Below are 27,334 nucleotides of genomic sequence, written 5' to 3' on the forward strand. Positions count from 1 at the left end.
TGAAAATATGGTCCTTAGGGTTTGTATCATATTTCTCCGTGAAACGAGAAAATATCCAATTATACATCAAATTACAATAAAATAAAGCAAGTTTAATTAAAAAAAGAAATGAGTAGAATATGAAGTGTTGGCTGTAAGTCAGTCAGTGATTCATAGAAATTGTTTCCTATATACTAAATACATCAACTTCTTTTATTCTTAAACTTTTTTTTTTTTATAGGTATGCCCTCTGCTTGTTTATTAGTTAACCTTCTTTTAGCATTATTCATCAGCTTCACATCTGGAGAAACAGAAGTAAAGTTTACTGGGCAAACAGAATTTGTAGTTCATGAAACTAGTACAACAGTTATACGTCTTGTTATTGAAAGAACAGGAGACCCAGCTAACATCACAGCAATTGTATCGGTAAGAAACTGCCTGTTCCCCTCTTTTTAAATGAAATTTGGATATCTGTATGAAACATTGACTGCTGCTGGTATGTTTTCTTTCTTTCTTTCTTTCTTTCTTTCTTTCTTTCTTTCTTTCTTTCTTTCTTTCTTTCTTTCTTTCTTTCTTTCTTTCTTTCTTTCTTTCTTTCTTTCTTTTCTTAACTGGGTCATTGCAGTGGGATGTATAGCTAGGTACCCTTGAGGATCCCTGTGGGGACTGTTTTGAGTCAGAAATACCCAAATGCTACAAGTGAGGAAATTTCCATTGGCTGTGCCAGTAGAAATGTTTTCAGGCTACTGATAGCTACTCAGAAAGCCAACTACTATTCCTGGGGGAGCTCCGTGAGTTTATAGGGCAGTATGATTTGGATTCTAGATGGTACTTGAAAGTCCACTCCCGGAGTGTGGGAGAAAAGAATTTTTCCTTCTCCAGTTTTTCTGGGCTGAGGGAGAACAGCTGTACCTCTTTAGTGACTTCATTAATTAGGCATGTGGCTTTATTACTTCAAAAAAAGGCCAATTAAGGAAAGATAGAGAAGAGATTTGCCCATTCTGAAGGGAAATAGGAAGATCGATCCTGGGAGGCACCTGCTATGTAGAAGTCAGGACACAATGATCTGAGAGATTAGATTGTGTTTACATTATTTTCTTTATTTCTTAGCTATTGTTAATCAGCCTGATTCTGCTTCCCTTACTCACATTGAGAAGTACCATACTTTTTTATATAGTCATATTGAAATCAATATGAGAATTTGCAGAGTAAGTTTCTACTCAACATGAGTGAGGGTGGTAGAATTCCCCATATGAGGGAAGATGTGTGCATTGAGTCTGCTACTTTTTATTTTGTGTAGATCCAGAGAAATGTGCCATATTTGTATACGGTCACCAAACATTGTACTCTTCTGAGCTCAAACAATGGACGATGCATATTATTTGAGTTAAAAAGGTTAGAAATTGATGTTCCAGAGGACAGTGCACTGGGTATAAAATCTAGAGAAGGCATGAATGTCTTTGAAAACTGGTGCTCTTGTAAAACATATAAAATGGCAGAGTTCTTTAGTTTTTATATTGAAAGGGGCCAGGATGCTATTACAAATATTTTCACATTGTTTTAATAAAGCTTATACTTTAATATAGCTATTGTTAGTTTTATAGAAGTACTATATGGCTATTGTGGTTGTTCTGAGGAAGAGCATTGCACTTTTGGGGAGAGAGACTGGAATTTGGCACCCAGAAGTTTCTGCTTTGGGTTTGGTCCTGCATCGATGACAAAATACAGAAGGAAAAGTTGACTGAAAACCCTATGATTCCAGTTAAACTGAATAAACATTTTTCATATCATTACTGCATCAATACCTTGGTATATATCCTTTGGCTAGAACAAGTGGAAAACAGTTTTGAAAAAACAGAAAACTAAGAGATTAGAAAATAAAACATAGCCCTATATATTGACAGTGTACTAGTTGATTGCTTGACTTTATTGCATTTTAAATAAAAAGTTGAAGAAAGTTAATAAACACTGTAAGTGTCTATAGTGGTAATAGGCTTAATTTAGCATGTGTATGGATTGTATGATATGCAGACATGCATCTTTATGGCTACGCTTTAATATATATTAAGAAGCAACAGAATAGTGCAATAAATGTAAGAAGTGAACATTAAAAAATTCAGACTCTTTTTAAATTTTGAAAAAGTGCAACCATTTTATAAACTGGCTGAAAAACAGCCGATTAAAATAAGCAAAATATGCTGCAATTTCAGAAAAGTGAAAATTTTGAACAACTCTTGTAGGAAGATGTGTGTGGTCTGTCCACACTAGAGATTTTTTGTCTTTTCAATAGTGCGTCAGGCAATATTCTTTCCAAAATTTTCTAATTGAACTTGGTTGCCTAAAGTTAGGCACCTAAATCCATAGTTAGGTTCCTAACTTTAGGCAACCAAATTTATAATGTTGGTCTTCGTGTACACATACCAAAATGCTTGAACTTTCTCACAAGCATTCTCAGCACTAATCTAATTTCACTGTTCCCGTTCAACCCTTACAAACAGCTCCATCTGCCTTTTTCCGTTCAAACTTTCAGTACTAGTTTGGATGGTAACTTGAGGCATTGCAGCCACACTGGTTCAGTTGGCTTTCCCAGCTCAGTGCTTCAGTTCACCTGCACACCTAGCCTGAATAGCTTTGATGGTTCAAAGCAATAGGTTTGTAATTTGTCAAATGACAATCCTGCTTTCAAGTGAGTCAATGGGAGATTTTTGCCATTGACTTCAGTGGGAACAGGATTGGGCAGAGTGTGTTGCTCAGTGTTGACTGATCGCAGTTTAGCAAGAACATAATAATTTAAGAAATGTGGGTTTAAAGTAGTTTATGTTAAAATCTTTATTTATTCATAGCTAGCAAGTGTTGAAATGAATAATGTATAATAATTCCCATAACTGAAAATATATTATTATTCTACACAAATGGAATGACCAACAGGCAGTCCCGATTTAGAATGCATTGATGTTACTCTAGTAGAGGGTGCCAGAGAGTATGGTCTGTTTCATCTGCCAGAATTCTCTGTGTTGCATATAATCTTCATTACCTTGGAGAAAGAGAGAAGCAGAGGTTCCTTCTGGACCCATGACCATCATGTCACAGTACAGAGCACTCGGCTGTTGCATCTATACTAGTATTTGTTATACTAATAATGTGTAGTGTGCATGTTCTTGTAAATAGTATTTTAAAAATAGTGTTCCTAATTAAAATATGACACTGTGGTGCACTATGTGCAAGATAGTCACATACTGGAATGGATTAAGGCTCCCTGATGGGATCATGACTAGCTGTGAATAAGTGACATACTTAGTTTCTCGGGATGGGTATAGGAAGTTGCTTACTATGTTGTTGTTGTCCTGTGCCATCTGTCCAGAAACACTTGGACTGACGGTAGTGAAGATTGAGGGAGGAGTAATATATAGAAAACATCATCTATAATACGTAAAGCAAAGTCAGAAGAAAATTATAGAAAGTGTGGAGTAGGTTAAATGCATATGTGTATTTCTTGTAGATTTACGGAGAAAACACTGGTGACTTTTTTGACACCTATGCAGCAACGTACATACCTGATACAGAAACAAACAGAACTGTTTATATATCGGTCTGTGATGATGATCTTCCGGAGGCTGATGAGATGTTCATGTTTTACTTGACATTACAGGTAAGTGTTAGTTTTTTTGTTCATCTGTTTCACTAGAAAAAAGACTTTGGCATATGTGGCTGCAGCTTACTTACTTACTTACTTCATTGGTGAATTTGGCTCCCCATGTCTAAAGCTTAAAGTTTGGACAGCGGGCAACCTGATAACCTTGTGCTACTTCTTAGCAGTTCCATGCACAAGACATAAGTTTGTTTACCATGCTTGAGACTTTCTGCAGAGGCAATATATTCAGCTATGGAGACTTTAACAGGGACTGTTTCCAGTTCATTAAGAAGCAAAACTGAGGTTCTGAAGAGAATCTTGTCCTTTCTTCCTTGTCCTGCCCAGAAAGACATTGCTTCAAGGGGAAGGGTGAAAAGTAGTTGGGAAACAGGATGATCCTCATTGCTTCAGAAAAAGACCTCCCTGGAAAAATATACCTTGAACAGCATGTAGGTAAATCAGTGTATATTGCTAATCCATGTTAGAATAAAAGAAAAGGAGTACTTGTGGTACTAACCAATTTATTTGAGTGCCACAAGTACTCCTTTTCTTTTTGCGAATACAGACTAACACAGCTGTTACTCTGAAACCATGTTAGAATGAGGCAACTATTGGAGAAGCTTGTTTTCTCCCTTTTTTTTGAAGGTTAACAGTCCATGGTAAAGTTTAAAGTCACTGCAATAAAAGTGAATCTTCATTTTACCCCTCTGTTTCATAGTTAGCACAAATGATTGACAGTAAATATAAATATACGTTTCCCCCTCCTTTCCCTTTCCTTCTTCCCTTCCTCTGCCCATCAGTATTTAACTCAGAAATATAATAGAAAAGTCATAAACTGATCTTATCCATATATATATATATATACATGGTAAACTGCTGTAAACAATCTGCTCATGACCTGTAGATTCATATAAAACTTAGCTCCAAAATTTCAGCCTATACAGAATGCTAAAAAAAAAGCTCTTTTGTTTCGTTTCGTATGCATGCTTCATATCTAATTCCTTATTGCTATGGTATCATTAATAAATTATCAGGTATGATTAATGTCTTCAACGTTTCTTTTGAGCATTTTATTGTTTAACCAGACTCAGACTCTATAGAATGTGTTTTTCATAGGCAGTAAGAGTGATTTTTTTGCATTCTGTTGACTTGAATACCTTTTTCTTGGAACTTGTAACCAGATACAAAAATACAATGAACCAATCAAAAAAATAAAAAAGCTCCAACAACAACAAAAGGAAAGACATACACTTTGAATGAAAACATATTTTTTTAAAAACAAGTTCTTACTGAAAAACTGCATTTTTTTAAACTGTCTGAATCGCTGGTTCACTTATCATATGTCTTGTTAATTTTAGAAACCATCTGCAGGAATAAAGCTTGGGTCACCAAGGTCTGTCACTGTAACAATCTTATCAAATGACAATGCCTTTGGAATTATTTCCTTCAATATGGTATGTTTTTACATTCTATACCTTAATCATTTTAAATAGTGTAAAGGGGTGATTTTCCAAAGGCACCAAAGGGCATTTATGTGCCTAATTTCCTTAGAAGTCTGTGTCAGTTGGGCACCTAACTCCCATTTGTGACTTGAAATCAGCCCAGTTACAGATTTCTTTAATATGGTTAAATATATATGACTGAAATTCTACTGAACACTATCAGACATGCTTTCATTGGGCTGCTCTCACACTGGGCAAGCTTGTGTGCTAGTCTTCCTAGAAGACATAGAACTTGCAGCCCAGGGGAAGGTGGGGCCTTGGTGGTTTTAAGCAAATCAGGAACTCCATACAAAAGTTTAAAGAACTGTAGATTAGTACCTATAGTGGAATTCACTTTATTTAGTGGTTTCATCACTTTGCAAGTGAAATGAGTCAGTGTTCTCCTTGTGCAAGTTGGTAATATACTGTCTTAACTCTGGGACCAATTTTACTCCCATTGAAATCAGTAACAGAGCTCCCATTTATTTCACTGGGTGCAGCGTAAGACCCTCTCTTCTTCAAAGCAATAACATGATGTGTAATGTTGCTACGTGCATTTTAGAGAGCACAGTTCACTGCTGGTGTGAAAGTAAGTTGAGGACTACTCTATTGCCTTACATGGATATACACTCACTTATGCCATTGGTGAATTTGGCCCAGAGATATTGTGGATATCTGAAAATATTGTGGTCCTTACTAATCCGTTATCAGTATTTTTATACTTACATCTCAGAATCCCACACGGGCACCAACATGTTATAAATTAGTCAGTACTTCTGGAATACAGTGCTTGGGAGTGCCCTTTGCAGTGCTTCAGACAGAGTGTCACATGTTGCATTGTGGAGATAAGATGGGGCTGAACGGCAGTTGGAGCCCCTTAAAGAATTCTAGCTGACTCAGCTAGAATTCCTGGTAGTGTTCTAGAGGTACTCCACCACCTATTAAAACTTGCAATGCCTGCTTCTCCCTGCAATGCTAAGCTAGTTCTGTTGGCTTGTGTTGTGGTAGGGGCTGGACCATGGCCATGCTAGCTCTCCAGTCCATTAGTAGTGGGCAGTTCCATGCTTATGCCCTCCATCTTGAATGTGGCTGGCTCTTGTACAAGGAGGCCCTTTACTAATAAAGCACAAGAACCTTAGAAATAGCCCAAACTTGTTTTCTGGGTGAATTAAACTTTATTGACTGAACAAGTCTTTGTAGCTAAAATAGATTTAAAAACTCATATTTGTAAAATAATAAAATTGGACTACTTATGAAAATCAGTATCACAACATAAATTATGTCCTGTAATTTTAAAATCAATGTAACTATCTAACTATCTAATAAATGATTTTAGAAGGGAGAAAATCTGTTTTTAATTGGCTTAGGAACTTCTATAAATAATAATGATACAAGCCAAGTAGCTTGTATATGGTAGCGATGTTTGTTTCTAGAAAAAAGGGGGAAAAAAGAAAAAAGCACTCAAGTAACCACTGCTAATATTTTTATCTGAAGTCTTTCAAGCTTTTTATTAGTTGAACTAATTGGTTGCTAGGAAACGTCATACCATCAGGTGGACCAGTTTACAGATTGGATTAATTTGTTTGTGGGACTTTGGTATTTCCATGGTAACAGTTTTTTCTTCTCTCTCTGTTGAGATGTTTGATCAATGCCTGATTGCCTGTCCCTTCTCTTCTCCTTTAGTCTGCATTAATCACAGTGAATGAGCCCACAGGTAGAAATGAATTTGTGCCTCTGACTCTAATTAGGGAGAAGGGAACCTATGGGACTGTGACTGTGACTTTTGAGGTAAGTTTATTGAAACAACTTCACACCTCAGCATACCTTCTTAGAACTGCATGGTTAAAATCATAGTCCTGCTATATATGTATGAATGTAGACAAAGGACTAATTGCTGCTGTCTAAATTTTGTTAAACAGGAGTGCTTTACTTGCCACTTGAAAAACATTGTAGTTAGGTAAACCAGCTATAATCTGAGGGACAGTTGTTGGGAGACACTAGAAAATGGTAGATATTCTTTATAATTTGTATATTTAATCTCGGTAAATAATGATACAATATTTGTATTTCAGTTACAGGGTTTGAAAAAAAAACTTAGGAAGATAAACAAAGTTATGTTAACTTGCACCAGTGGAAAATAAGTCAGCAAGAACTAAAAATTGTTTAATAAAAGTTTTTTAAAATACAGAAAGGGTAAATGTCCTTGGAGGTGGGTCAAAAGAAGTTCTGAAGTGATATTTACAAATAAATGTTACAGTAGAACTTCACCATTTGACCTAACTTTTGAACACTTTAAAATGTTGGCTCAGGGTTTTCTGAAAATCTGGTACCTTTAAGATATCTCAAGCTTGGTACCCAAGAAGAGAGGCACGCAAAATCATTAGTTACTTTAGATTATTTAGGCCATACTGTATCTTGTATGATATTCAAATCTAGCAACATTTGAAATGTTGAATATCTCATTTAATTTTTCTTATCCACCTAAGTTTCAATTGTATACTTTAGTTTCTGCATTTCATATATAGTAAAACTTCTTTCATGTGGATCTCTGGATCAGTTTTGCTTGTCTATGGGAAAGCATAATTATAGAAACATAGGACTGGAAGGGATCTTGAGAGGTCTTCTGCTAGACCATGCCTGACAGGTGATCGGAGGTTTTTAAGAGCATGCTAGACAATGATAGAGATTCCACAACCACCCTAGGCAATTTATTCCAGTGCTTAACTACCCTGACAGTTAGGAATCTTTTCCTAATGTCCAATCTAAACCTCCCTTGCTGCAATTTAAGCCCATTGCCTCAGAGGTTAACGAGAACATTTTTTCTCTCTCCTCCTTTTAACAACCTTTTATGTATTTGAAAATTGTTATCATGTTCCCCCTCAGTCTTCTCTTCTCCAGACTAAACAAACCCAAGTTTTCTAGATTAAAGGTTTTCTCGTCCTTTAATCATTTTTGTTGGTCTATTCTGGACTCACTCCAATTTGTCCACATCTTTTCCTGACATGTGAAGCCCAAAATTGGACATAATACCTACCAAGCGTTTGATCCCTCACTCATTAAAATCAATGGAAAGAGTCCTATGGCCTTCAAAGGGCTTTGATTATGACCCCAATTGAGCTGTTGTAATTTTATATTCTATATTTAATATGTAAGTACAGTGTAATATGTGACTTTTTATGCAATTTATTGTTTACGTATTAGTGTCAAAGAAATTTTGCCCTCTATAGAATCAGTTGATATTATCACATAGCAAATAGTACATGTACTTATGAAGTATCAGCTATGTAAAAATTCTCATCCTGCCCTAAGTAGCCTGTTGTTTGATTAGATTTCATTTGTAACTTCATTATAACTGCATAAAAATAAATAACTTCAATGTCACAAACCAGAAAAAAATGCCACAAAAGCAATTCCTACTAGAATTCTATCTCAGAATTTAGTTCCATCCAGATAATTATGTATAATAAATTATAGTCCGCATTCTTTCAGCTATTCAAAAGAACCAGTTATGAATCAGTGGACACTAAAGAGCTCTCATGGGCCCGTATTGAAGCAAATTTCTTCTAGTTATTCTTTTGGCCATCCATCCCTCCATCATGATTACTCTGATTTGTCCCGTTAGACATTCAGCTAGATAGGCATATTTACCCAAAATAGCCCTTTTGTTGCAACTATTGCAACATGGCTTGTGAAATCAAAATTTCCTCTGCTATACCTAATATTTAGAGTTGTGAGGTAGGAGACCATTGACTATTCAATGAATCTTTGTGTATCCCACACAGCTTATTTCGAATATCAGACTGACACAACCATATTAGACTTGTATTCCTGTTTATCTGAAGTTACGTAAGCCTTGAAAATGTCTTGTATATTTGTTGATCAGAAAAATGAATTTTTTGCAGGTAGAAGGTGGCCCAAACGCAGCTGAAGAAGACTTGAGCCCAGCTAAGGGCAATATTACCTTTCCTCCTGGGAGAGCAGTGCTGATTTATAATTTAACAGTGCTCGATGACCAGGTAGGAACAAATTGGATTCATTTTAGAAGGTTTTGATATGCAGAAGGTGAAGTTGTATGCATCATGGCTTTGAATAATGAATGCACAAAACTGCTTGGCTTAGCGAAGGCTTTAGTGTGGTTCTGCTCAGAAAAGTGACTTTGTAAATACCAGCATTTCAGGATTCCACATTTGTTGTTTCTACCTTCTTGTCTGGCACCTCATCCCAGCAGCAACTGCGCATTTAATTAATTTAACTGCACAACACTCCTGTGAGACTTATTGTAAGTTTTTTGAGGTGGAGACCCTCTTTTTGTTTTGTGTTTGTACAGCATGCAGCACAGTGGGGTCCCAGTCCATGAATGGGGCTCCTACCTACAACTAAAATACAAATAATATAAATACATATTTATTTAAGGAAAATATTATCCCCATTTTACAAATGAAAAACTGAGGTATGGGGCAGGTTAAGTGACTTGCCCAGGGTCACATACAAAATCTATGACTGAATTAGGTATTGAACCCAGGTCTCAAAGTATAGTGCTTATCCATTATTAAACTGTCCCTCCTACAGTGATTTGTAAAATCTTCCATAGCAAATATTCTCTGTTTCCAAATAAAAATATATTTTTCTTAACTGGCTTTCTTTCAAAGTCAACCTGTAGTTAGACAATCAACTTGGGCTCTTTCCTTGTTTTATATTACCAGTTATGAAGGTATAGCAGATCATATTAACCCCTTATTTATAGTTATACCCTTAGTAATGCCTGTGCAATTTCATTGCCTTCAGTTAATGATGCATAAGATGGAACAGAATCCAGCAGTCTCTCTTAGCTGTGTTGGCTCTACATAGCTAACAGGTGTGAAAAGCAGGTAAATCTTATGTTTGTCACTAGAATAAGATGACATTACTTTGAGTGGACATAAGGAGCACATCTGTTGAAAGAGATTCATTTTTTACACAGACACTTTTAAGAATAGAGCAACACTTTGAAAATAGATAGCTTCTCCTTATAATAATAAAACAAAAGGCCCATGCTGGCCAAAAGCCTTCTAAACAGCATGAACACTACATAATAACTAGAACTATTCAAAATTTTTCGAATTAAAAATAATTTTATCCCAAAACGGCCTTCTCTTAAAATATGTATGTTTACAATTTTTTCATTCATTTGATATTTTAATTTTTTTTTTTTGAGGGAAACCCCAAATCAAAAATTTTCCAGTTTGTTTTTTCTCCTCTTTTATTCCCCTTCCTTTTCTTTCCCTTTTTCAATGGCAGAATGAAAAAAGGTGTTAGGAGTATGTCCAGTGTCTTTCAGAGCAGAGCGCGTTAGAGAGAATGGGATTGGGCCAGGAAGAAGGGTTGGAAGCAGTCCAGAGTCAGCTTCACCAGATACACAGTGGGGAGCATGTGGCTCTCCTTTGTCTTATGTAACTCTGTTTTAAAGTTCCTATAAATCCTTACTTCTAACTATCCAGACTATGCCTCCTTATCAGTCCATAAGACAATTCGAAAGGAAGAAGCATAGGTGAGAGACTGGAAAAAAAGACAGATAAGGTGGGGAGAAAACAAAAACTGAATAACTTAAAAATATTCAATAAATTCACCAAAAAAATGAATAAATAAGAAACCTGTGAAACAAAAATTGTTTAGAATTTTTTTTCAAAAGCTCTACCATTTTCAACCAACTCTAATGATATTTATAGTATCAGAAAAGTTTCCTCTAGACTGGTATGCTTGAGATGCAGAAACATCTCCTCCAGGTAAAAATTAATATTTCTGTAGTCTGTAATACCAACATGGAACTGTTGGGTTCTGCCTAGTAATCCTTTGTGGAGATAATGAAGATGTGATTATTTAGAGACGTGTTCTCAGAACTCTATGACTGAAAGCTATGGTGTTGCTGATAAGATTGCACAGATGTAAATGAGGGCGTATTCTGGCCGGCAGAAATCTCACTTATGATGATGCTGATGATGGAAAGAACCCAATTTTACTATGAGAACCTACACTGAATGTGCAGGACTGGTAGTTAGAAAGACATCTTCATATCTGTAAATTGAGCACTATCTTTTATATAGATATCAATGAGAAACCACAGACATGGGGCTCCAAAATGGCACTTTTAAAATATTTTTTCGATGTAGAACTACACTTTAATATGTCTTTGTTATTCTACTGACAAAATTCTTCTTTATTATTGAGTGGTATGGGAGTTTATCTGGGGAAAATAATAGACAAGCAGGACTGAGAAAACTTTGTGCCAAATTCTTTGGTGAAGTTTGATTGATGCTTTTGTCTGCCACTTATGATCCAATTAACTGACCCAACAGCTCCGAGTTGCAGAAACATCATTTGTAGTTAAAAAGTCTTATATATTTTGACTGTCTTTTAAATGGCTTTGCAGGAGAGTATGACCACGGGTGGGCTAAAAGAAACATAAATGAATAACATCCATGTTGGTCAGACAGAATAACTGTTGTACCTCAGTATGGGAGAGCCGTGACTTAGATCTTTCAGATTCCAGGTTTGAAAAAGGCTGTGTCAGTCAACAACACTATGCAAGTTTTAGTGCCACAAGCCAAACAAGGAGTGAAATTGGCACTGGCTTTAAAGACAGCTGCACACTCACTCCCATAGTCCTAGAAAAGGATCCAAGGGTGGCCAATTAGCAAATGTTTATGAAAGAGGAGAAATACTGGACAGCAGGGAATTAGAACCTTTTTAAAGAGCTGAAGGCAATAACAGTGCTTAGAAAGGATGTGTCCACTTTATAACTGAATATTTACCATCAGCAATAACTGTAATTAATTTTGCACTGGTATTTCTTTCAGAAGTAAATACTACTTTATTGTGAGTGTCAGAAACAAGGATCAGATACAGGACCCAATTCTTTCCTCACCTACATTCCATTCCCATTGGCTTCACTGGGAATTGTGTAGGTCCATCTGAGAGCAGAATGTGTGCAGTTTCTTTCATCTAGTCCTATATGAATGGTGAGAGACTGAACAAGGTCATGTCCATTTGCTGTGCTCATAGGGCCATATCTCAGGCACTCTGGCATAAACCACCGGTGAAGTCAGTAGGGTTACTCAGGATTTAAACCTGGATAACTGAGAGCAGAGATTATCTCACAGAGAAGCAGTTTGTAAAATGCTCCAAGCAGCAGATAGCGATGGTCCCATGATGCAAAGTTTCAGTCTCCTAAAAATCTGGAAGTGGTGAGAGCCAGTGTTTTGGTTCAGACCCATTTTTAGTTTCAGTATATCTATGTTTTATTCATATTTCTAAAGTACAGCAATATGTTCTGGAAAATGGAAATGTTCTGTTTTGGGAAAGTGTTTTGAGTCAAGGTATACTAAATTATAGGTGTGTTCCCCTGTTTGCACTACTGAATGATCTGTTGGTTTGCTTGTACTGAAGAATAAATTAAGGCAGTTTTGATAGTCAGACTGCTCTGCGTATATTTAAAACATGAGTTATTCTTAGCTGTTAATATTATTTTTCCAGATACCAGAAAATGATGAAATATTTAATGTTCATCTGAGAAGTGTGGAAGGAGGGGCTGAAATCAATGCAACAAGAAACACTGTTCAGATTACTATTAAGAAAAATGACAGCCCTGTGCGATTCACTCAGAGTGCTTATATCGTGCCCGAGGAGGGTGATGTGCTAACAATTCAAGTGGTTCGTGGTAAGGATGACAGCGGAAAATTGATTGGATCTGATGAATATGAAGTCTCTGTCCGTTACATCATCATAACTGGGAATTCAACAGCACACGCACAGCTTTATTTAGACTTCCTAGATCTGCAACCAAATATGACTATTGTTTTCCCATCTCAAGTGCATGAATCTGACATGAAATTTAAAATCTTCGATGATGCCATACCAGAAATTGCAGAGACCTTTCAGATTATGCTCCTTAACGACACTCTGCAAGGAGATGCTGTTTTAATAAGCCCTTCTATTGTCCATGTCACCATTAAACCTAATGACAAACCCTATGGAGTACTGTCAATCAACAGTGTATTGTTTGATCAGGTGGTTGTCATTGATGAAGACCAAACTTCAAGGTACTTTAGATTTTCCAACTGTAGCTAAAATGTTATCTTTTGGATTTATGAAACAGCTGTTTTGGGGGTAGTTTTCTTAGGGAAGGGGAAAATGTTAAGTGCTATAATATCACAATACAGAATGTATAAGTTTGCAGTCCTTCAAATTTTAACACTGAAGTAACATTATTTTTAGGGTTTTGTACATTAAGATTAAAGTTTTGTACAAATGTTTACTATTGATGAGATAGCTGTGTTTGGAAAATAGACATGGGCTCTGTAGCAATACTCACTACCTGCCATTGCTCTGTGTTAACCCCCACAATAGCAAGAGGTGCACCCATCTACCACATTATTAATAATCCCAGGAAGAAGCCTCTCTGGAAGGGGGTACTTTTTATTTTTTAGTAATGATGCAGGACTAGCATATTTTAATTACACAGTCATTAAACTAGTCCTGCATTCTTAGCTGCTCAAAGTCAGTGGCTCTCAACCTTTCCAGACTATCCGCAAGTTTCACCTCACTTAAAAACTACTCAATTACAAAATCATACATAAAAATACAAAAGTGTCACAGCACACTATTAGTGAAAAATTACTTACTTTCTCATTTTACCATATAATCATAAAATAAATCAACTGGAATATAAATATCGTACTTACATTTCAGTGTATAGTATATAGAGCGGTATAAACAAGTCATTGTTTGTATGAAATTTTAGTTTTTACTGACTTTGCTAGTGCTTTTTATATAGGCTGTTGTAAAACTAGGCAAATATCTAGATGAGTTGATGTACTCACTGGAAGACCTCTGTGTACCCCAGGGGTAAGCATACCCCTGGTTGAGAACCACTGCTCTAAGTGAATGCAGATTTTGTTAGAAACAGAGTGAACTAGGTACAATTTACATAATGTTGTGTTAAAAAATCATGGCATCTTGAATCATAAGTGTACTCACCTCTGGATATAACATTTTGTGGGATGAGAAGCTTCATATGGAAAAGGTATAGGTGTTGTAACTACATTAATTTGTTTCACTAATTTGTTTATCATGCTAAATTTACAGAACTACAATTAAAACACAATAATATATGGTCACCTTAATTTAAAATACCTCTCGAATAAAAATGGAGTTTTTCAAAGTTAGTTAATTTAATAGCAAGAAGCATAACTTTATAAATACTGAACGTACCTCATTGATACCAAGACAGTATGTCCAGACCCAGAAATAGTAGTGGTTTAATATTTCAATATAGAAGAAACAATGATGATTTTGAATGAATTAAGCGCTCATGCCTAAGAGTTGTTATCTGATATAACTTGTAAACTGCTAAAAACCAAGGCTAGAAGAGATGAAAATTACTTACATTTGAGAAATCAAACTAATAGGTTTCACTAGACATATTTAAATCTCATATTTTATAAATGTGTATTTCTCAATATCTTTCTTATTTAAAAAAGGGAGTTCAGGCTGTACCATCACCCATATTATATATGGTTCATTAAAAAATAGTCTTTGTGTTTAAGAAAAGTCTAAATCTAAATTATGATGGCATTTTCCACACTATCAATCAGACCAAACTATAGGGTTTGACTCTGATCTCATGTGAACCAATTAAATCAAGACTAATTCCACTGAAGTCAGTGGAATTATACTAGTATAAACCAGTTAAGAGAGATCCGAATCAAGCCTTTTGAAAGGGGACAAATAGTGTAAAAGCCTACAGCATTCAGAGGATGGATAACTAGGAAAAACATTTCATGTTTAGGATAAGCCAATATATGTTTACTTTTCTTCACAACCATAGGTTTGAAGGAATTACAGTTGCAAGAAATGGTGGAACACATGGAAATGTTTCAGTTACTTGGATTATAACTCGTAATAGCAGTGATCCTTCACCTGTGACTGCAGACATCACTCCTGCCTCAGGGGTGTTACATTTTGCTCAAGGACAGATGTTGGCATCACTTCTTCTGAACATTATCAATGATGATTTCCCTGAAGAGGCAGAGCCCTATCTGCTTAGAATTCTAGCTGATACAATACAGGGTGGTGCAGAAGTGAGTGAACCTGCCGAGGTAAGTCTGGTTTTATGTTGTTTTTCAGAGAAGTGGGCAGGGAAGTAAAAAGACTTTTTCGCGTTTAGATAAAGCTGATCATTTAGAAAGGCTAAGGATTTGTACTTAAACCATGGAACAAAATTATTTGTATCTATTTGTATTGCAGTAGTCCCCAGAGACCCTAACTGAGGTCAGGGCCCCATCGTGCAAGGCACTGTACAAACAGTATCTCTGTCTCATGGTTAAATGACAGTGAGGCATGTTTAAGTCTATTTACTTGATTGTAAAATGGCCCCATACTGGCTGTAATAATATTCTGCAGGTTAGGCCTGGTGCAGAAGGGGCATTCAACAGGTGCTCAGTGGAGGGTTATGTGAAGCCGCTCAGGGGACAGAAAACTAATGTTAATGACTTCCCCCCAAGTGGCCACATGTGTATCCAGGCCCCATTTCTCCCATATAGTGGCATGGAGTTTACTGCAACTCTGGGCTGTAATCCCATGACATTTTTTGTTTAGGAAGCATAGGGAGATAGGCATAGTATTCAAACTGTTAGCAGCTTGGGGGACATTCTCCTCCTTCTTAGCTACCTTTACTCCTAAGCTCTATCCCTTACAAAGCAATGGGTGCCTTGACATCAATGGGTGCCTTGACATTTCAAGGATCTCTGTGAGATCCGGTCAGGGAGACACTGTATAGTCAATGATTTTGCAATTACATCCTAGTGGCCAGGGAGGGAAAAGCAGAGTCCCTGGCTAGGGGGTATGCAATCATGCAGCTCTTATATGTGTGCCTCTAAGCACCTTGTCTACAGCGCACAAATCATTCTCACAATTTTAATTAATTGTTATCTTGGTTGGTAATTTCAACAGAGGCCAAGTATAGAATGGGCACGGAACTAAGCTATTCTTTGTTCTCTAGAGGTGGACTCATTGAGTCATAGTTGACACATGTCGATGGTGCACTGTGAGTAAGTTCACACAGCTACTATTATACATATTCTGTACAAAGGACACTTCAGTTTTTCATGAACACTATAAATTCACAGAAAAATGGGTGTGGAAAATCTCATGGTAACAATCAGAGCAACCACCACTAGAAGAATGAATAATACTATATGGTGTGTGCTAATGGTGACATATAGTAATAACGATATTTTTCTCTTCTTGTAGCTTTTGTTCTACATTCAGGACAGTGATGATATTTATGGTCTAATAGAGTTTTACCCTTTGGAGAACCAGAGGATTGAAAGCAACCCAACAGGACGTTTTTTGTCCTTGAGTTTTGCAAGGCAAAGAGGAACAGTCGGAGTTGTGAGGTTGGTTTATATTGTCCTGTACGTTCCTGCTGGAACCGTGGATCTTGAGCGAGCAAAAGATGACATCCTAAATGTTTCAGGAAGAGGCATCCTCATCTTTCCGGAAGGGAAACCCCAGGACATCTTAAATCTACCAATAAGAAATGATGCATTTCTTCAAAATGGTGCCCATTTCCTCATACAGGTACTTTATATGTTAAAATATTTATCAACTGCTTTTCAAATAAACAAGGGCACAGTGTTACTAGTAGTTGCATACTTTTGTATGCACTGAGAATTACCAATACAGTATGTAGCTAGGAAATCTTTCTCTGGTATAAGGAGGTTTTTTCAAGAAATATATCTTGTAGAACCCTGTTCTCAAATAATTATTTTACTATCACACGTTTTTCTGTAAGCCCTCTATTATAACATAATAAATGTATTAACTAGAATTCAGCAACAAAGAATAAACTAATTGTTGCAAAATTTTACTGCTCTTCCTTCACTCCAGGGCAATAATACTTTTAAAGAGATGACTAAAATATATTGAAGATTTTTAACATTGTCATTATTATGGAAAAGGACGGTTCAGTAGGTTTTGTGGTAAATTTTCATGACGGTGTTACCAGAATGATATTTGTTCCTTCTTTTTCATTTTTTTGCATTTAGGGCCTGATCTAAGGCCCATCAAAAGGTTCCCATTGACTTCAATGGGCCTTAGATCTGGCTCTTAGTCTACACTCTTGGAAGAGATCCAGATTGGATCATCAGTCAGGCCCTAAGTCAATGATGTGAGCCAAAGTCAGACATGCTGATGTAATATAAGGTTGTGGGAGATACACCTACTTACTGGAGTGTGAATACTGATCACTCTAGGGAAGTGTGTGGAAGGCTAAGTTGATATAACTTATTTGTCGAGAAGCCAAGAGAAGGTATAAGAATTACTCTTTGTATTGAGGTAGGGCATAGGGGCCCCAGTCATGGACCAAAAGCCAATTTTGCGAAGTGCTGTATGAACAACTAACCAAAAAGACAGTCGTTGCACTGAGGAGCTTACAATGTAAGTATAAAACAGGAGAAAACAGAGAGGTACGATAAAGAGAAAGGGGGAACATATAGTAACTATAGTAATATAGTGAGACAAAACTGTTCAGTATGAAAAGCTATTGTAACAGCATACTGGAATGGGGGAGTGGTCTACTCTTGTTACTTTTCAAGATACACTCTTCTCTTCCATACCCTTGGCACGTGACCAACACCAATTTACATTCCTTTAGACTAAACTAAACTCAGCAAGCCAAATCCAAAGAGGATAAGTAGGGAGTGTAAGTTAAATGTCAGTAAGTCTGTATGAATCTAAGGGAGTCTAAGCTGGTGAAACATACACCACATTGGACTTGCTTCTGAATTGAGCTTCGTAGTTTTTCTTCCAGTTTCCTTTCCAAGTTCTCTCCTGCCCTTTATTTTTTCTTCTTTCTAATTTTGTTTCTGGAAGCAAGCAATTTCTTTCATTGCTGATTAGAGCAGGTTGAAAATTTTCTATCTAAATTATTTTTTTACAGAACACCTGAAAACAAAAAAATTCACCTGCAATGCCAGAATGTTTTTGATTCAGAAATGCTTGCATGGTGACTCATGGGAGGTGTAGTTTGGGTGCCTTATGTACTCAGTGTCCTCTGGGCCAAGTTCCCCAGCCAGACTATCCATGATGCACCACAGTGGCTCACCAAGAAGGGAGACTGTGGTGCATCATGTGAGATATAGTCCAGCCAGGGAGTCTGGCCTATAGAAGAGAACTGGGGCATGAGGCATCCAAACTACAACTCCTGTGAGACACCATGGCAGCACTTCTGAATACAAAAGTTTTAGGTTTCAGCCATGTTTTTAGTGGGTTTTCAGACGAAAGTTTCTGGCTGGTATTTTTTAGGTTTTGGACCATTTCTTTCAGTTTTTAATTTTTTTTTTGCCAAAAAGTTTGAAATTTCCCATGGAATGCTTCACAATCAATTTTTTTTGTTTTTTGTTTTTGCATTTTCATCAAAATTTCCATTGCGCGAAGGGAGACATTTTCTGATTAGCTGCACTGGTGATAGCCATGATGACCATGTGCCATTCTTTTAATTTAAAATTTGATCTCCCTCCTGGAGCCCTTGAACAGATTCATCTGCTATATCTGCTGCAGATGTGAAACATATTAATCTACCACACTTAAATACAAAGGAGATTTTAAGAGGTACTGAAATGCAGTAAAAGTGTGGGATGTAAAAAAGCAAACAAATTAGTGCAGGATAGATATTGTAGAATTCCTCATGGCCAGTGATCCTGTGTGCATTGCACAGCTTTTCAAACTTCAGATCCCAGACTTCAGTGCTGTACGTTCTCTATGAACCGGAAGGATCTGTGTGTTTAGATAAATTAAACAAGAGGGCCTCCTATAGTGGACAGTTCATTTAAAAACTCATTTGGAAAACAGCACTATTTGTCACTAGGACAATCCCTTCATGTTGTGAATGAGCTATAAGATCAGAGAGCATGGTTAGAATGAGAACATTACAGAGCTTGTACTGTACACAATAGATGAGTAACTCAAGAATTGGGGGAGGGAAGAGGAGGAGGAAACGAAGCTTGAATGAAGCTAAAGAATGGCTAGAAAAATCAGAGAAATGAGCTGAATATTTTTCAGTGACATACCCAATTAAATAATCTACTGTAGTCAAAGATACAACTTTTGGCATGTTAAGGAAGACTAATGGGCTTTTCCAAATTCAAAGGATCCCAATGTATTGAATAATTCTTTGAGTGATTCAGTCAGGCCAAGCACAGATGCTTAAGACATCCAGTGATAAAAGCCGTGACAACTCAAACACTAACTCAGATACTATGTAAAATAAAGTAAATATTTTACTACTCACTCATTCTTCCTCCATGCCTCCCCCAATAACTCCTGGAAAATAATAAAATAAGATAGTAATAAATGGGACTTGGTGAATGGCTATTTTTTGAGACAGCTGGCGGGAAAAAGGAAGAGTGTTGGAGGTACTTTCTTTATAAAATAATATATTTACTATAATTCTTATCTATCTTATCTGTCTTAGCTATCAAGTAATTGTTGGTGGTGAAGGCTGTAAAAATGTTGATGAGATGAGATGAGGATGGCATAGAGCAGTGGTTCTCAAACTTTTTTTTTCTGCGGACCACTTGAAAATTGCTGAGGGTCTTGGCGGACCACTTGATGATCTTTCCAAATGTTATTTGTACCGTTAGTTAACTATTGTAAAGCGCTTTGGTTAAAAGCACGATATAAAAACCCTTTAATAATAATTAAAGTTTTTTTGTTCTACAAATAAAAGCACACAACTCATAATTTAATACCAGTAGTCTTACCTTTCTAATGGTTCCCTCTCTCCCCCGCCACAGCAGTCCCCAAGCTGGGGATAGGAACGAGAGGGGGGTCTCTCCCTCTCTCCCCCACCGCAGCCACCCCCGAGCTGCGGCTCTGAAGGAAGGAGGTCTTTTCCCCACTACAGCAGCCACAGAGCTGAGGCTGGGAAGGAGGGCCGTCTCTCCCTGGCAGCTGCAGCCCTGGAGTTGGGGAAAGTCGCCTCTTTCTCTGGCCGCCGTAGCCCTGCACATCCCAAATTTCCCCCACCCCCTCTTCTCACCCCACTTCCCCCTCCCACCAACCCGCATCCTCCCCAGGGGCACCACCTCACCTTACATGTGCGTCTTCTCCAGGGTCCAGGCACCTAATTAGTGGAGCCACGCCTGTGCGGAGCTCATTACCACAGTTTGAGAACCTCTGGAGTAGAGGCTCAAATGCAGAGTTAGTTTTTAGTATTAATTACAACCTAATACAATAGTGATTGCAAGAGTGGTAATTAGAGCTTGTTGAAAATTCCCAGTGGAACAGCTTTCCATTGAAAAGGTGCTGAGTTGATGAAATTGAAATGTTCCACAGAAATGTGTCAATTTATGTCAAAACTTTTGACAGAGACCAGGGGGCAGGCATCCTGCCTAGTTTTCTGCCAGCCTACCTGCTTGCTTCCCTGGGCTCCCGGCGTAATTTATCTGCACAATTTCTGCAGTTGTATGTGTATTTACACATGCAAATATCCAGTTGAGTTCACTATTTGAATGCTTAACATTTTGAAAAATAGATCTCTGAAAGTTTACTATCTTGTGTCCGAAAAGGAATTTTTGTTCATGTCTGTCTCCACCACATAGCTGTAAATTTGCTCCCTTGCTCAACAAATGTCATGACTGACTTTCGTTCATATTGACATATAGTGAAAGCTGCTCTAGCCTGCACCAGCTCCAAGCGGCTACTACAGCAACCGAGGGACAGCTGAGTTTTAGCCACACCTCTTTCCTTATCCCATATATCAAATATATATATTTCCCATATATTCAGAAAATATGTGGGAAAAGGAGCCACTGTGATGGCTTTACTCCACTAAAACCTCCCCTTTTGTAGGGAAGTTGGGGCCCTTTGGCCAGGCTTGGGGGCTTTATCTATATCAGTAGACTTGCTTCCCACCCCTCTCCAGGAGTGCTTTGTCACTCCTCCAGTAAGTTCAGACCAGTGTATTCAACATGCACAACAAGGCTTGACTTGAGACACCTAGATATCTGATGGAGCCCTCTTCTTCTCTTCAGGACGTGTATTTTCAGCCTTGTACCACTGGAAGGAGACTTACAGTTCACATAACATAAAACACAAATGAAAGAATAAGAGAAAAATTGAAAGGATATTGCTAAAGATACAAAATGACAATATATTGCCACATATTTCTCAGTTAGAAACAACAGTGTTGCGCCCTTTTGATATTAAAGAATTTGGGTTTTTGTTTTGGTTTGGTTTTGTAGATGGAAAGAGTTGAGCTGGTGAATATCATTCCTCCAATCCCATCTGTAAGTCCTAGACTAGGTGCGATTTGGAATATTTCCCTGAGGATTACTCCTGACATTGCAAATGGGGAAATTGGTTTTACTAGTAATCTTCCAATTATTCTTCACGAGCCAGAGGACTCCAGTGCTACCATGGTAAGTAAGCCTTTTTCATACTGTCCTTCACTGTTGCAAGTTATTTATAGGAAGTTTAATCTGTTTTACTTAGTGTAGTCTTTCAAAAGTAAATTGGAGAGAAACCTTTCTGTAAATCACACCTAATCTAAAACATTTCCCATGTCAAAAGTAAAAGCCAAGTTAGAAAAAGAACAGTTTTTTTCATAAAGGCCAAAGTTGTGTAAGACTTTAATGGCATTATAACAGAGGGTGAATTTGGCCTGTGATATCTATAAACACATCTACAAAGCCAAGGGTTAATCTTTCCTATAGTCACACTCAACAAAATATACTGACGGATATTTTGGTCCCTTTTCTCTGATTCAGATCCATGTTTGTGGGTCCTGGACACTAAGAGGTAAAGTTAGTTAGATCCACACATAGGAACTCAGAATTGGAGAGGCAGGGATCAAATGTGCCTTAGTTGTGTCTTATTTGACTTAACCATCTAAATGGGCTAACCTTTTCCTAATGCAACACTTATAATATTCAAGGATGGGCTTGAGCTGTGGATCAGGATATTACTTTCCCAAAAGCTTGTGTGTGTTCAGGTTCAAGGTTTTGGTTGGTTTCCATCTCTAAGTTTGTTACATTTGAAATATTGAGAACACAGGGGGAAAATATTTACAACATTTTGGAATATAATGACTAAAGTTTTAAAAATAAAGTATTTTCCTGCCTGCTATCAAGTTCAATTTGTATGCAAATAAGATTTACTATAGTCTTCCATGTAAAATACTAGCATTGATTCAATATGAAGACTGAGAAATTAAGCACTCCAGTGTCAGGACATTTCCAAAGTTAAAGGTTGAGCAGTCCACCTGAACTCTGCCTTTAGTTTTCCTGGCAAACACCTTGCCATCCTCATATCCTCGTTAGCAAAATGCAGAAGCAGCTAACTGTTTGGAGTTGGGTTTTAATCCTCATCCTGCCAAAGCCTGTTTTAAAGCCATGTTAGAAAAGCTACCCATTTAAAAGTTCAAGACACATTCAGCCTGCTGGTCATACTTAAAGGTTAGCATGACCCCAATCCCAGAGTTCATTTAAAGGAGCCCTGGGCTGGGGGGGGGGGGGGGGTCCCAGCTCTAAACAGCTGTCACAAAGTTCTACTGATATTTTGTTACCTTTTAAAAAATTGTCCTATGGCTTAAGGGATAAAGTTTCTGCTTCGAGGTCAGGCATTAAAAGCTCAAAATACAGTAGAATGTTTTTTTCATTTTGAACTGAATAAAAAAGGTACAGAAAATAAATCCCGGTTGCCTTCACAGTCTGTACTTATATCTTTGGACAGCTTATAAATGTGCAATTAAAAACATTTCTTCCCATTTAGCTTACAAAGACTAGCATTAAATCCCTGAAGTTTTAAAATTACTGTAAATGTGAAAAATAATCAAGAAATACTGAGAATCACTATCTTTTATTATTTTATTGTTTTCCCCCCCTAAATTTAAGTTACTAGGTGGAAGACTGACAGTCCTTGAGTTCTTTATTTATCTACAGAGCAGTTAGTTTTCTATGCTGTCCCACAAACTTTGATCTGAAGATATTGGTAGTCCATTAAAAACAATGGAACTACTCACAGGCTTAAAGTAAAGCACACGTGCAAGTGCTTGCAGGATCAAGGTCTAAGATAAGAAGTTAGAAATGAGTGCTTGAAATAAAGATACAGTTATATATACCAGCTCATCTTGTTGTGAATGCTGCAAACATGTTACCGGTTTTTTAGAATGACAGAGAGGGGAAAAGTGGAGTATGTATTTACCACTGCTCATGATTTTGTCACAAGATTACATAATTCCTCTGATGACCAGTTTGAGCCAGTAAGGTGCACTTTCCTGGGATTTTTAAAATGTTGCTCCCAAATGAGAGAGTGAGAACTATCAACCTCATGGAAATGATTATGCTGGTTCTTCAGTTGACCCACTGGTAAATAAAACATGTCATTTAGCCACTCAGGCACAGTAGTTTCCAAATATTATATATTTAAAGTTTGTGAGCCCAAAAGAAGCATTTTCAAGTGCACTAAGATTCTTCTGTGTGTTCTAATATCAATCAGGGAATGCTATTTCTTTTTTTTTTTTTCACACTCTCATTTTCTTTCTTTATTATCTTAATGCCAGTCTTCCCACGGTTCCTGAATTTGGACAGCTTCATTGGCAGGCTGTCTTTTTCAAACTCCAATTAAAACTCTGCTAATTAGTTTAAACAATTAGTTGATTAGATGGCGCTAAAATAATGAAAGTAAATATGTGATAATTATCTTTAAAACCAATTTCTCTTCTTGAAGAGATGAGCATTGGCAATTCAGTCACACAAAGCTTATTACACTTGTGGCTTCTTACTCAATTGTCATATGAATTAAGTTGTAAACAGCTTGTTTTATCTCTTTATTAATCTAAACATATATGATTATATAAATGAGTCAAACGAATACATGAAATACATACTTTCACAGTATTTCATTGATGTAACTCCATTGACTTCCATGGTGTTAATTCTGATATTCACTGATGTAAGTGAAAGGAGAATCAGCCTGTCCATACCAATATGCACACTGTCCATTTAATAGTTTGTTAGGGTGTAGCTGATTTAAAAAAAATTAATCTGTTGCTTTCAAGGTCACAGATTGCCATGTTGTTTTCTAGGTTTCTATTGCTCTGCATCGAGATGGGACTGATGGACAAGCCACTGTGTTTTGGAGTTTTAAACCTTCTGGCCTCAATCCAAAAGCAGTAACGTATGATGATCTAAGTCCTTTTAATGGCTCTGTTTTGTTTTTATCTGGACAAAGTGACACTTCAATCAACATTACTGTCAAAGCCGATGATATCCCTGAAATGAATGAAACTGTGACATTAACCTTGGACAGGTATTGCATCCTGATAGTATAAAGAGCAAATGAAATACCTTTCATTTCATATGTTGTGAACAGTATCGGTTTACTATCACACAATTCATGCAGTGTGTTGGTAGAAGCCTGATGGAACATCGTGTCCTAGACCAGTGTTGTGGATGGTTTCTGTTTTCCCTGGAGGGTAATGTGGGAATGTATATTCTCCTTGCTATGTAATGAGTTGATTTCATATTTGCTATGGCAGAAATATGGTTTTGAAGACCTTGTTAGACTACTAAGTTCACATTTCAGCTCTGATCTCTCACTATATTTCTGTGAAAATATGCATGTACAAATTCACTTCTAAGAATTCAAGGTATCCAGAAGTGGTATAGATATGTAGCATGAACAGCTTCATAGTTCATGAAAATTTTGGTTCCAGCACTTAATGTTGATTTCCACTGGAAGGTCAACTCTCTGTTAGCTAACAGAAAACAGAAGTTAGAATTCTAATGGATATTGTAAATCACACAATACTTGCTACAGACCACATAGTACTATTTTCTTTGATGGGGTTTATGTTTGTTGCTCCCATTGAAGATATGTGGTCACTCTCTTTTATGATAGTTCTCATTCTTGGCTATTTGACTAGCTCCATCACAGCTCATGGATTCTCAGGTGACAGCAGTGGCCTGGAGTCCCTTTTTTCACACTCATCTGATTTGGAGCTTGTAATCTCTCTTCACAGATAAACAGTTCTCTATGCCTTTGAACCTCCACACTGTAATGCATCTTGCTGCCACACGTATGTATACTTCAGTTAGTGCACAATACACTAGACAGACTAGAATCTCCTTCCTCAGAAGTTTTTAAGGTCAGGCTTGACAAAGCCCTGGCTGGGATGATTTAATTGGGGATTGGTCCTGCTTTGAGCAGGGGGTTGGACTAGATGACCTCCTGAGGTCCCTTCCAACCCTGATATTCTATGATTCTATGACTACAGGAGCCGGGGAAGAGTATAGCTCCTCCCCCGCTCTAGCTCTTAGCTCCACCTCAGAACGTGATTTACACCTCCTTCCCTGCTCCCAAACAGCCTAATAAGAGCCCCTAATATATACATATAAAAAATCCCTTCCATTTGCTACTCCACCTCCCAGTGCTCCGGGGAAGAACTTTCCAGCTGTGCCCCTCCTTCCAGCACAACAGATGAGCATACTTGCTGTATGCTGGGCACCTGGTGCACCCCTCACCCCTGAGATCTTCGTCAAGGACAGCTATAGCTAGCACCCAACATTTGCCTTCCCCAGTTGGTGTCTTATCTGGAAGAAACACTTGCAAGGGATGCACACTAGCTCCCAGAAAGCTGAACTCTAGACACCCATAGCCAATCAAATGCAATCATTTCACATAAGCATACAACAGGTGAAGAGAAAAACCAGAACCTCAAGTTCCTACTGATCTATACAAGGTCAGCATTCAGGAAGACAGTTTATCATATGCTATTTGATCACAAAATAAATCATTGTTAGGCCTGCCTTGCAGAAACTTGGCTGGATGCTTCTGTGAGAGCTCCTTGTGTTCTCCACAAGCTACTAATTACATAAAAGACATAGACCCACTGAAGAGATGAATACAGGAGGAATATTTCCCTTGCTTCTCTGCTTTTCTTTCTGTGGGTGGCTCTAGGTGGGACTGGTTTAGTCCTAAGTGGTGCACAGGATCTGGTCCAAGAGGTCAGTGAAGCTGAACTGCCTGGCAATAGCAACCATAGTATAATTAAATTTAACATCATTGTAGGGATGAAAATACAAAAGGAATTCACCACAGTAGCATTTAACTTCAAAAAGGGGAACTACACAAAAATGAGGAAGCTAGTTAAATGGAAATTAAAAGGAACACTGAAGAATGAAATGCCTGCAAGCTGCATGGAAATTTTCTAAAAACACTGTAATGGAGACTCGGACTATATGTATACCCCACATAAAAAAACCAACAGTAAAAAAAAAACAAAAAATTCCACCATGGCTATTCAACAGAATAAAAGAGGTGCTTACAGACAAAAAGACATCCCTTAAAAAGTGGAAGTCAGATCCTTCTGAGGAAAATAGGAAGGAACATAAATTCTGGCAAGTCAAGCGTAAAAGTATAATTAGACAAGCCAAAAAAGAATTTGAAGAGCAACAAATGAAAGACACACAAACTTACAGCAAATTTTTTAAATTACATCAGAACCATTTTTTGGTTTGTATGGTTCCTGAGGAAAAGGAGGTTGCCTGTCCGCAGAAACTCTGGGCAGAGACTGTGGGAGATTGAGGACAGAAGAAGCAACTAAGGATGTGGGGAAATAACGTAGCATGATAGGGTGAAGAGAATCAACGGAGGATGAGGAGGAAGCAAAGGGGAGGAAGAAAAAACAGATAAGATTGATAGAAGGAAGAGACAGAACACAAGGTGGACTTCCGCAATCCTTTCCGCAGTGTGTTGCATGCTACAAGTCTATTCCCTCCCTCCAATCACTCTGATCAATCTCTGACTGCCCCATTGTGACTTAAAAATTATGGCCACAATGAGGAGCTGAATAGAGCACTATGCGGTTTAACAAATATAACCATTCCTGCTGTGGCTGTGCATTTCAGGGGCAGCAGGGAGTACTGATCTGGAGAGCGATGGGGGTAAAGTGTGTGCCAACAGTAAGCAGATTTCCCAAGCTGCTGTTGGCATGGTCAGAGGTGAAGAAGCAGAGAGATGGTCTGGACTGGAAGCGGAAACCAAGCAGGAGACAAAATCCAAATTTTTCTGTGGACCTATACAGTCTTTGTCCAGCAGCGAGTTAATCTCCCCCAAGCCTGTGGCTGAAATTTGGCAGTCCTGGTGCTAGCAGAAGCCAAGAATGGAATGAACATGGAGACCACCTTTCTCTGTTAGAAATGGC

At 37.6% G+C, this 27,334-nt stretch overlaps 1 protein-coding gene across 14 annotated transcripts in view; it reads left to right on the forward strand.

Annotated features, from left to right (window-relative positions):
• The window catches only part of ADGRV1 (adhesion G protein-coupled receptor V1), a 412,444-nt gene that overhangs the window by 14,066 nt on the left and 371,044 nt on the right, over positions 1–27,334 (forward strand). For all 14 annotated transcript variants that reach the window (XR_013635788.1, XR_013635786.1, XR_013635787.1 and 11 more), the window contains exons 2-11: positions 221–405; positions 3,479–3,628; positions 4,969–5,064; positions 6,775–6,879; positions 8,994–9,107; positions 12,601–13,166; positions 14,954–15,224; positions 16,378–16,707; positions 21,372–21,548; positions 24,215–24,438. Coding sequence is in view for 11 of the 14 variants with exons in the window: in XM_078852802.1 (XP_078708928.1) it covers positions 221–405; positions 3,479–3,628; positions 4,969–5,064; positions 6,775–6,879; positions 8,994–9,107; positions 12,601–13,166; positions 14,954–15,224; positions 16,378–16,707; positions 21,372–21,548; positions 24,215–24,438 (2,218 nt within the window). In the remaining 3 variants the exon portion in view is untranslated. The remainder of the gene's footprint in view (positions 1–220; positions 406–3,478; positions 3,629–4,968; positions 5,065–6,774; positions 6,880–8,993; positions 9,108–12,600; positions 13,167–14,953; positions 15,225–16,377; positions 16,708–21,371; positions 21,549–24,214; positions 24,439–27,334) is intronic.

The sequence above is a fragment of the Lepidochelys kempii genome, chromosome 5 (assembly GCF_965140285.1).
Source record: "Lepidochelys kempii isolate rLepKem1 chromosome 5, rLepKem1.hap1, whole genome shotgun sequence".
In the NCBI taxonomy this organism is placed as follows: domain Eukaryota; kingdom Metazoa; phylum Chordata; order Testudines; family Cheloniidae; genus Lepidochelys; species Lepidochelys kempii.